Genomic DNA, 11,827 nt, shown 5'->3' with positions numbered 1-11,827 from the left:
CTCCACTACAGAACCTTTTTAAAGCTTAGAACTCAAATAAAACCCACCTTAGGGCCTCCGTTTGCCCTGGTTCTGTCTTCTCAGGCTCGACCAATCAGAGCTAGTGAAACCCTAAAAGGTCCAAAAGCAGCTGAGGCTGGACTGAGCAGTGAGTCAGACGGTTTCAGCACAAAGACAAACTGGCTGTGGTTCGTCATTAGAGCCCTTTAAAGTGGCCTGAGGCTTATCGCCTGTAAAAACTTCTCCATTCATCAGAGAGATGTTGTTTTAAACATTAAATCAGTCACTTTGTCTTCAATAAAGAAACATTTCTGTTGCTTTAGTTGTGAAACATTTTAAAGCAAACAGACAAGACACTTCATCATGTGGCTGGAAAAGTACTGAACAGACTGAGTGAAGCTGTAAAAGTGTTTAAAGACACATAAGTGAGTGTCCACAAACACTGGACAGAGGAGGACAGGCGGGGTGGGGTCTTAGTCTGGTGTTTAACTAGTCCTGCAGTCTGACAGACAAAATGTCCCCCAAAACATGACAGACAAAAAAGACAGGACAGAAAAAAGACAAGTCAGGGACAAAGAAGACAGGGAGGACTGGACCAAACTAGGCCGAACAAAGCAGGACAAGATGAGACAAGACCAGCAGAACCAGGGACACTATGGAGAGACAACACAGACAGTGTAAGACAGGACACGACATATGATGGCACAACAACCTCGAGGACAAGCTGAATCAAGGACAGGACATACTGGGACAGACAGAGAAGAGGGCGAGATATCCTGGTGGTTGTGATCATCTGGGACACCAGTCGATTTCACGGCTTGTGCTGAGTTAGTTTCACCTTCATCCTCTGAAGGAGATCAGTGTAAATGTCAACACCACGTTCACGTACGCCCATTCTGCTGTTGACATGACTGAGAAAGAGAATTTCTAACAGTGAAAACCTTCTCACAGACAAATGATGTGTAGCTGGGGATGTGTGTCACTGTGAGCCCGGCAGCAGCTGTTTGTTCATGAGGGGCACAGACAGCGAACAGATTCTGGATGAGCTGATGCAGCTGATAAATTGCTGCTGTGTCTGCTTTATATTAGATTGGCCTGCGTTTATCCAGCAGCACAGGCCACCGGTCACTGCCTGTGTGCACCACAGCCGGGTGGGGGGCAGTAAACAAGAGAGAGGGACAACAGGAGGAGGCAATGAAGGATGTGATAGGATGGGTGCAGTTCTGTGTCCTCCATTTTCCGGAGGATAAACTCAGACGAGCAGCAGCTGCTGTCCTAGACATTGAAGTGATTTAGTCTGTTTGTAATGTGATGAATCCGTTTAACATATTAACGTAATACGGTGCAATGGGCTAACAGAGTAGTGCATAGTATACAATGTAATACAGTATACATGTGTAGTATAGTTGTTAAACAGTACGATACACTGTCTTTGCTCAATGTCGAGCTTTATTTTTTCCCGCCATGTTCCTGTTCCACACAACACCTGCACACTCCCGTTCTCCAGACCTTCCAGTGTTTTCACAATAAAAGCCTAAACAGAATACTATACCTGTAAACATTTATATATAAACATGTACATGAACACATCTTAATGTATGGAACTTAACATAGTAACATAAAATCTGACATCAGAGAGGATTTAGCATTTCATTGGAAAATGACTGAATGATTTAAACAGTTGATTTCTTTTCTTACAAGCCTGACTTGTGCATTCTCAAATAAATACTGCAATGCTGCAGCTGTTACTCCGATTCTTAATTAAAACCCCACATGGTCTTAATTAGTGTGTAAAATGTAAAATCCTCTTCTTGGTGTGTCAGAGTCCAAAATCTCAGTGAACTGATGGTGAAAATGGACAATAATATGTGGATCCCGAAACTAAGTCCAAACCCTCTGGCGCTTACATGTTTGTGGAAAAACACACCTGTGTAACTTTGTGTCTGTAGGCGTGATGGGTGTCGTGGACATGGACGAGCTCGGGGACAGACAGACAGACTTTGCCATGTGGGACATGACGGACGTTGACTCTGGAGAGTTTCAGGTGAAAACACTTTGGTTTGTGATGTCATGCAGCTGAGGGCAGATGTTTCCCCTGTGACCACACCCACCAGTGATGTCACAGTGTACTGCAGTACACCTGTGCAGGTATATGTGTAACAGCAGCATGTGTATGTGTTCAGGTCGTGTGTGTGTACAACAGCAGTATGAAACAGCTGGTTATGCGGAGTGGGCAGAGCTTCCAGTGGCCAGGTGGATCTCCACCTGCAGACATCCCAGAGTGTGGATTGAAGAACGACAAGCCAGCCTGCCTTGCACGTACGTACATACATAAACACACAGATATTTGCACGTTGTTATTGTGAGGATCTGCAGTTTTAAACATGTAAACACTGTGAGCAGCATCTCTGCCACCACCATGTTGCAGCAGGGTTCAGTTCAAACAGGAGAGAATGCCAGACTCAGGGAGGAAGACCAAGCAAACCTTTCACACGTGGTTTGTTACTGTGCTGCTTTCACTCTTACAACATTTGACTTTGTTATTTACTGCTACAGTAATGGGTGACTTAAAATCAAAACAGAAATATGAAAAAATATAAATATTTTACTATAAATGAAATAAAAAACAGCTGTATGGCTTGAGAAAAATGTACTTCATGTTTTAAAGTTGATATTTGTATCACATTTGTGTTACACTGCAGTGAGAAAAAGGAACAAACTTGGAAACTAATCACAAAGTCCATCTTAAATTATATAGAAATGTCACTGTCACTATCTACAAATGATGAAGTGTTTTGTTCTGAACATTCACATTTTGTGTGTAACGAAGTTTCCTGTATCATAAATACATTTGTGGTATTTGCACCAAACAAAACCACTGTACATCCACTTTGTTCTGATGGTTTAAACTGCGCATGGACCTCCTGTGTTCATACACAGACACACGGTAGGAGGCTTCCCTGTACCAACATGGTGGCTGCAGTGAACAACAGCAGCTCATGATGAATCTCTGGTGGATCCTCATAGGGAGAATCCATTCCTTACTCCTCGCCCAAACCTTAGCTAAACCGGGTCTAACTTTGACACAACCACCAGGTCTAAGTCCTCCAACATCCTTCTGAGGAAGCGAGGACTAAACCAAACGTCCTCACTTTGCAAAGTCTTTGCTTCTCAAAGGAGGTCCCCAGTGTCCAAATAATGTTCTAACCTCCGGCTTTAAACTGTAACTGGTCCTCACAAAGACACAAGCATAATGTGAGCTGTCGACGCTGTGTCTTTTCTGATGTCCACTTCCTTTCCTCCTCGTCTTCTCAGGTACGGTCTCGATGCATCAGATGGTTGCCATAGTGATCTGCTTTGTATTTGTCATCATCGTTACTGTGACCATCTTCATCTACAGGTGAGACTCACTCACATGTTTGCACATCTATACTTGTGAAGACCGTCACTGGCAACCCTGTGAAAGTTGGTCCCAATGTCCTGACTTTGTAAAATGTCCTCGCTCACAGGTCTAAAGCTCAAACTGGTCCTCACAAAGATATGTGTACAAGAGCAAACGCACACTTTTTGGTGGGTTGAGCTCTCATAGCACCTCTCTCTCTCTCTCTCTCTCTCTCTGTCTTTGTTTTTACTTTTCTTCTGTCATGTATTCTTCCATCCATCTTTTCGCCATCTCTCATCTTTATTTTTTCTTGTCACACATCTCCCCGTCAACATAGAGAGATCGCAGCGAGGCCCAGGATGAAGGAGGGATGGATGAATGTGTAGATAAAGAGGGATGAACAAGGCTGATTGTTTTCTCTCCTTTCCTCCCTCTATCTCTCTCTCCTCTCTGTTAAACAGCTGGACAGAGGTTTTTGAATCCTCAACTGCCAAGGCGGGATAAAGAGCTAACGTCTGCTCTGATTGGCTCCGAGTTTGAATCCACACTGTGAAAAATGCCTCCTGTTTTTAGTTCATGTTCACGTACTAAGCAAGAAGTCCTCACTTCGCCACAAAGTTTGGACATGAGGGACTTCACTCAAATTGAATATATGCTACAACTTATTGTAGTTTTGCAGGGTAGAGGCGATTAGATTAGACTAGGACTAACCCTAACACCTAACCCTAGGACTGCATGAAGCCATTACTTTCTCTGTGTTGATAAAATTAGTGTAATCTGCTCTGTGTAACATTTCCCATCAATAAGCCATCAACACATATATAAACTGCAGTAACTGGATATCTGCAAAAACTGATCCAGGGTGCCAAAAGGTATGAGACTGAACTCATGATGACAGCAAATGGTGGGAGGAGGCAACAGTCCTGATAGAAACATCTCCCACATTTCACCACTTGTCTGAGAGACTGAGATTCTGGTCTAAGTCCATGAACCAGAGTATCAATGTTATGTCAAGTGTTAAAATCATACACATCAGATAAGTGGTGCTCAGTTGTATTGTTTTTTGTCATCTTCAGTCTGTCCATGTAATAAACCCAGCTGCACAGAAGAGCTGTTCACTCAGTTTGCTCTTTCTGTCTCTCACTGGTTTCCTATGGTCATGTGACATGGACGTGAACATCAGAAAGATTCCCGTGGTCAAGTGTAAATTACAGTTTAGTTTACTTAGTTTAGTTATCCTCAGGACCTCTGAGATCCAAAAGCCTGTCCTCCACAACATGGTGACCACACAGGGTGAATGGAGAACCAGAGGGTCAAGGACCATCTAACGTGGCCTTCAAGAGCTGCCCCAGGCCTCTTCCAGCAGCTGAAGGGTCCTCCAGGTGATCTGGAGGTGATCTTGAATTCAGAAGAGGACAGCACAAGGACCACTGGGTCACCAGGAACGTCTCATTCCTGACAAAGTCTTCAAAGATGGCGTCAAGGTCGGGGCTGGGTGGTGGCACTAGTTGGATCAGTGACCCTAGATCAGCAGGATTCTGTAGTCTTCCAAGACCTCACTATAAGTGAAGGAAACAGTATGTAACCCCAAAATATGTAATACCAGCTTCAACCTCAAGGCCTGGATTGGACTGGGAAGTGCCCCTGTGGGTTGCTCTGGAGGACCCAGCCACTCCAGATCTTTCCCATCTGTTATGTCCCCAGGGTAAATCAGCCCCATCCCCTTAAACCTCCTAGACTGGGGTCTGGCACTGTTGCAGAAAAAAATGTGTTAAATTATTTTCGATGTCTACAGGACTGTACTGTATAGCCAGTGGTGTCACTGTCAGTATTTCAACATGCCTCTAGCACTGTGAGAAAAAAACACAGTCCCTTAGTCACTGGAGTGTCCGGACATGCCGTGCCAGCACAGTGGGCTCAGGCAAAAATAGTCAGGGTCAACTTTTGTAGCAACATAGCCACCATCATCCTGCACAACACTGCTTTGGTCAGGTACATGGAAGTGAACAGTCCCTCCTCCGTGTATGTGTATTTCTGCTTATTAACTCGATCAGTTGTTGTGATGAAAGATGGAGTTGCTGTCACATGAAAACTGGACAGGAAACACCTTTGTCTCTCTTTGTTTCTGTCTCACTGTTCAAGACACTCATCACTTTCTTGGTTTCCCTTTCCCTCATCTTTCTCTTTGTTCCCCCTCCCCCTTCACACACGCGCGCACACACACACACGCACACACACACACCTGTCTTCCGGTCTGTTGAACAGGAAGTTGAAGCTGGAGAGCGAGCTAGCAGCTCAGCTGTGGAGGGTTTTCTGGGACGACGTCCAGGTGAGCAACCTGGATAAAGTGCTGAAGAGAACCTGCAGCCGACTTACCATGTCTCTGGTAAAGCACAAACAACACAAACTCACAGGAGAATTAGTTTAAATGGATTCCACTAACTCCTGCCCGAACTCGTTAAGCCAAGCTCGTTTTGTTTCTCTGTAGAAAGGATCCAACTATGGCTCCCTGATGACCATGGAGGGAGACTTCCAGATCTACACTAAGACTGGATACTACAAGGTCTGACACTGCCTTACTCCATGTGCATTCAGCAGCTGCTCTGAGGAACAACATGAGGTGACATACTGGTGTTTTGTCTCCTTCAGGGAAACCTGGCAGCCATCAAATATATCAACAAGAAGCGTATTGAGTTGACCAGGAAGGTTCTTTTTGAACTGAAGCATGTAAGACCTCAGTGTATCTCTCAGGCATCTTACAGTGGACCTGCCTTCTTATGCCCGGTGCAGAGTACACGGTTTAAGCCTGATAACAGCCCGACATGACGGATGTAGGGCACCAGAACCAACAAACGGCGTCAGACACAACATTTAATAAACAACAACCAATGCTGCATCTGGGACGCCTCATGATGTCCCGACACAAAGCTCACCATGACAAAATGATTTTTATCATTTAGGATGTGCTGGGTTTTTTAGTCTAGAGGTCCAACAGGAGCACAGATGGTTCTTCTGCTCACAATGCTTATTGGCATATTGGATTGAACCATATTCCATAAATATCACAGTGATACAGCTAATGTTAGCTTATTGACTTTCACAGTCAGTCTGGGAAGTAGCTTCCCTGTCGGGGCTAGTTTTCAATTTTACTACCAGCTTAAAACACTTATACTTAACTGATACTTCAAGTTATACATGAAGGCAAGCCAACACAAGCTGCTGTGCTCTTTGTTTGACCCTTTAGACTGGTCTACGATTGCCCCCCCACCCTTTTATATGGTTTTCCGAACGCAAAGAGCCAGTATCACACACACCCTTCTTCCAGTCCCTGGCACCTCCAGGTTGTGAACAACGGCAAGCTGTGACCTGTTGGATACCAACATGCAGTCTGTCATATCCCTCCACCAAGAATCTATCACTATAATCGTGTAATCTGACATAATGACCATTTATCAGACAAAAAACAAATGTGTAGCCTGAGCCGGGCATTAGGTTGACTGCTGAGAATGTTCTCTGGGAGGCCAGTGCCTTGTATGTAGGGTGCTGATGAGTTTGGTGGGATTTGAACCAGCTGCCTCTATGTTTTTGCAGATGCGTGATGTTCAGAATGAGCACCTTACCCGCTTCATTGGTGCCTGCATCGACCCGCCCAACATGTGCATCATCACAGAGTACTGTCCCAGAGGAAGTCTCCAGGTACTGCACAACCCAATGGTTTACCTGTACATCAGGCCTGCATACCCCTCTATCAACCTTTTATACCCCTCTGTCAGCCCTTCATACTCCAGCAGGCCTGCCAACCCATACACATTTTGTGTAGCACATACACATTTTGATATCAAAGTACACAGGTACAATTTGTCAAACACAAAAATCTGATGACACCTTATGAGTCTGACCTGTTGTGCAAGCATCCAGCCCATAGACAGAGGTCTCCTGTGGAACAAGAAGAAGAGTTTGCCAGATTCAGGGATGATTGACAAATGCATAATTTAATGTCATGTCAAGAGACACTAGGATCTGTAAATTGACATGTGACAGGTAAACTTCAGTCTCTAGAAACTCCTCCCCTTAAACAATCACTTGACAGGTAGCTCTGTTTTAGGATGTCCTCTCTTTACACAGGCAGGTAACGTCTAATAACAGGCACCTTTCTTGGCCGGTGCAGGCAGCATAAACTGTTCAGACACACTTCATGCTGCTGCTTGGTGAGCTTGTAAGATGGGTATTTATCTTCTATCAGTCCTCATTCCTTCATCCATCACATCTTCACTTCTCACTTAGACTCTTCTGTCAGTGCTGTAACCTAGCAACCAGCCTGCATGGTAACTCAGCAACAGAGAGGACCTGTCAGCATGCTGTAGGTGGATGTGGGTGCTGTGGAGTTCAGGTTGTTGTCAAGATGACCGCTACATCCCACAGTGTCAGTTTACCAAAGAGCTGTGTGGGCGGTTTGAGCTATTTTGTGCTGTGAGAGGAAGAAGATGTTACCACAGCAGCATGGTGTGGACATCCGGCCATCGGGAGATGGAGTCTCCACAGATGGCATGTCCTCAACTCGCTGCAAGCACTGATCATTTACAGCACGTTCAGCACATGAAACCCTTTAGTGCCAAAGACTACATGCACCAAAGCAACACAAGAAATGCATTAATATAACATGTACATTACAGGTAATACAGTAGTATTGACTTTGTCCTTCAACGGAAGCAGAAAGAGTCACAAGTAAACATCTTGTTTAAAAGTCATCAGCTTACACACGTGTTGTATAACTATAATCTGCAGCTGTCAGATAAATGTAGTGCAGCAGAAGTATAAAGTACTGCACAAAATGGAAATACCCCAACTTTTAAGTACCTCCAAATTGTACTTGGGTAATTTTTAGGTACATTTCCACCACTAACTGTTATTTTGTCTGGATGTTTCATGGCAAGGTTGATATGATGCCTCTTGTTTCTAAAAATGTCACTCTGAGCCCTTTTTTAGTCTGAAGCCAGTTCAGACAGCATCAGTGGGGCCACTTATTTATTTATTTATATTCATTTATTTTTACTTATTGAATATCCAAGAATTTAACTGAAAAACCAAATCTGCATTTTATTTATTAATTTGTTTCTGAAACATTTATAAAACATGTTCTTGAGAGTTATGTGTAATTATATGATCAGATAGTAAAAGTAAGTGTAAACTTGGTTCTTTGTCATTTGTACCATGACAGCAGGCCTTAAACGCATTTCCTTTAAGGTGTCTTTAGTCTGTTGACCATGCACTTTACAAAGAAATTAAAAATACAGCTCAGTGATTAAAATAAAAATAACAGTTATGTAATCATATTCATTATGGTCATATCAAAGGGATTTCACTGTGTATTTTAAAAGTAGATTTACAGTGGAAGCAGTCAGGAGCTCAGAAAACCAAAACTGTCAACTGCTACTTTTCTCCTCTGAACCAAATGAAACGATGAAGTGTCCTGCTCAGAGTAACTGGACGTTTTGCTAATGGTCACATAGACTGAGTGGTCAGTTTATTAGGAACGCCTGTGTCAGACTAAGTCAGTCTAATCCAGTCAATTTTAACATGTTCTCATTTTCTTTAGTTTATGTGTCTTAACATGTTCTGCTTTTATTTTTAATATGTTATGCTGTGAAGCACTTTGAGCACCCTTGAGTGTTGTAAAGCACTATACAAACAAATTAAATTAAATTAATCCAGCAGTCCTGCAGCAAATCCCCATTGCTGAAGGCAACAATGTTCAGTTTGTCCACACAGTTTCACAGAGGTGTTGATTAGACTGAAATAGTTTTAGGTGTTCCTAATAAAATGACCTCTCATACACAGAAACAGAAGAAGCCATTATGCACACACAGTGAGCTCTCAGGTGACTGATTATTGTTTGGGTTGGCGTGGGCCTTCACAAGTATAGAAGGGTAAACATGTGTGTTTATCCTGCAGGACCTGATGGAGAGTGACAGCATCACTCTGGACTGGATGTTCAGATACTCTCTCATCACTGACATCGTCAAGGTAACGACCTGTCCCCAGGGTGGGGGCGGGGATTAGTCATGTTTCCCACTGAGACTGTGATACTGAAGCCACTTTTTCATGTGGCCACCAGGGGGCTCTAAAACCCCCTTAATATGTCGACATTTTGAACAGTGAACAGCTAAGTAGAAGTATCAACAACACAGAGTAAAAATACACTGTTACAAGTGAAAGTCCTACATTCAAAATCTTAGTCAGGTAAAGGTCCAAAACTATTAGCATCAAAATATGCTTGAAGTAGCAAAAGAAGTGCAGATTCTTAGTCATCCAGGTCATAAAACATCAACGATGGGGATAAATATCTCTGACTCAATGCCAGTTGGGCAGAACTGATGAAGCCTTTTGGATGAGAGGTGAAACGTCTTTGACCTAAAAACCTAGTCCAGTTGATTTTTTTTGTTTGTTTGTTTTTTCAGCTAGCAAAAGTAGTCATTCTGCAGAGTGGCACATTTCACATTACTGTTATATCATATTATTGGATGATAATGAGTGATGCATCATTGTGTTCCTCTATGAAGTAGCAGAAAATGGAACATTCAAGTACAATACTGTAAAACTGTACCTAAGTACAGTACTTGGTAAATATATGTAATTACTCTTTACCACTGCTGATTTATACAGCATTTGTGTTTTGATGCCTTCACAAACACTGCCCTGTGTGACATCCAGTCCATCAGGTTAGTGCAGCTTCCCACACAGCCAGCTCACAACAATGACAAAATAAAATACAGGAAGAGTCAAGTCATTCAGACTCTAAACTTGTTAAATTTTAGAGCACAGTCCCACATCTATTGTTTTCCAGCTGAAGGTAGGAAGTGACATCATCCAGGTGCTGTTTATACGGAAACACAGACATCCAGCTGTTTAAGCCCAGTGTGCTGGAGTTTGCTCTACGCTGGATGGTACGACGGGGCACCCGTAAAGAAAAACTGAACCCATTTATAAAAACTAGAAGCCAGTAGGAAACATCCTTGCAGTATTTAACGTAATGTGAAAAAAGTCAGACTGATAGTAAAGAATTGAGTGTGCCCAGCTGCTGTTTTTGAGCCATGTTAGTGTTTACTGTTTTTGTTTATTGTCTTGTGTCCAGGGCATGGCGTTCCTCCACAACAGCGTCATCGTCTCCCATGGCAACCTGAAGTCCTCGAACTGTATAGTGGACAGTCGCTTTGTCGTGAAGATCACAGACTATGGGTTGGAGAGTCTCCGGACCAGCAGCTGCCTCGAGGACACGCATGCTTGCTACGCACGTATGATGACATCTACACGCACACGCTTACTATGCATGTACGACAACACACATGTACGCTTACTCACTAAAACTATGGCAAACCATGGAGTTCAGTGGGTGTGCATGTTAACAGTGTGTGTTAACATGTACATAAAGTAAATACATGTTAACGTACAATAAATGCATGTTAACACGTTTTAGATGTGTTAACACGTTACAGTGCCCCCCCCTTACTAAGTCATATTGCTTTGTACCTACATGAGCCAGAACAGAATCCATCTGACCATAGTGTTTACATTTGTCAGACCCTACATTTAAGGTTGTAATCATGATGTGGGCGTACCTAGGACCATATGTCAAAAGGGGTTGACCCCTGTATTTTCAGCCACCTGTCAATTGCAACAGAATCACACAAATCTGTTGTCCGACTGGACTGTGTATGTGGGTTTATTTTTATATAAGTCACAATTTATTATTCTGTTCTGTCAAGTTAGCTAAGTTTAAATATGTTAAGAGTTGAGTTTGTACCCCCTGGGTAACTGGTCTGGGCCGTGTATGACACTGCTCTAGTGTCAAATGAAAGACATTCACAGATGCAGTGTGTCATGAGGCTGGCTGACACCTTGCTGCCCTCCCTATCCCTGCAGGTAAACTGTGGATAGCTCCAGAGCTGCTCAGGTGCAACTGCCCACCCCCCCAGGGGACTCAGAGAGGAGACGTTTACAGCTTCGGGATCATCCTTCAGGAAGTGGCTCTGCTCAGGGGGGTTTTCTACCTGGACAATCACAGCTTCACTCCTGAAGGTTAGCGAGTCGGAGTCAGAATCTAGCCACAGGGGTTGCAAGCCAGTTACTTCTGTGCCGGTCCCAAGCCCGGATAAATAGAGAGGGTTGCATCAGGAAGGGCATCCGGCGTAAAAACATGCAAAATTTAAACATGCGAATCATCAGTGTGAACTCCATACCGGATCGGTTGAGGCCCGGGTTAACAACGACCGCCACCAGTGCTGTTGACCTACAGGGTGCTGGTGGAAATTGGACTACTGTTGGTCGAAGAAGGAGAGGAGGTAGAAGGATTTGTAGACAGAGAGAGAAGAGGAAAGGCAGGAGTATAGGTCTGAGAATAGGGACTCTTAACGTTGGCACAATGACAGGGAAAGGTAGAGAGCTGGC

At 43.6% G+C, this 11,827-nt stretch overlaps 1 protein-coding gene across 1 annotated transcript in view; it reads left to right on the top strand.

The window, feature by feature from the left end:
- The window catches only part of npr1a (natriuretic peptide receptor 1a), a 40,210-nt gene that overhangs the window by 16,869 nt on the left and 11,514 nt on the right, over positions 1 to 11,827 (top strand). Inside the window, 10 exon segments of the mRNA XM_020621444.1 lie at positions 1,950 to 2,044; positions 2,184 to 2,319; positions 3,316 to 3,400; positions 5,648 to 5,768; positions 5,871 to 5,945; positions 6,032 to 6,109; positions 6,974 to 7,078; positions 9,335 to 9,406; positions 10,515 to 10,674; positions 11,303 to 11,458. Coding sequence (XP_020477100.1) covers positions 1,950 to 2,044; positions 2,184 to 2,319; positions 3,316 to 3,400; positions 5,648 to 5,768; positions 5,871 to 5,945; positions 6,032 to 6,109; positions 6,974 to 7,078; positions 9,335 to 9,406; positions 10,515 to 10,674; positions 11,303 to 11,458 — 1,083 coding nt within the window.

Source organism: Monopterus albus, unplaced genomic scaffold (assembly GCF_001952655.1).
Source record: "Monopterus albus unplaced genomic scaffold, M_albus_1.0 scaffold260.1, whole genome shotgun sequence".
Taxonomy (NCBI): Eukaryota; Metazoa; Chordata; class Actinopteri; order Synbranchiformes; family Synbranchidae; genus Monopterus; species Monopterus albus.
This window is presented reverse-complemented; position numbering and strand designations above follow the sequence as displayed.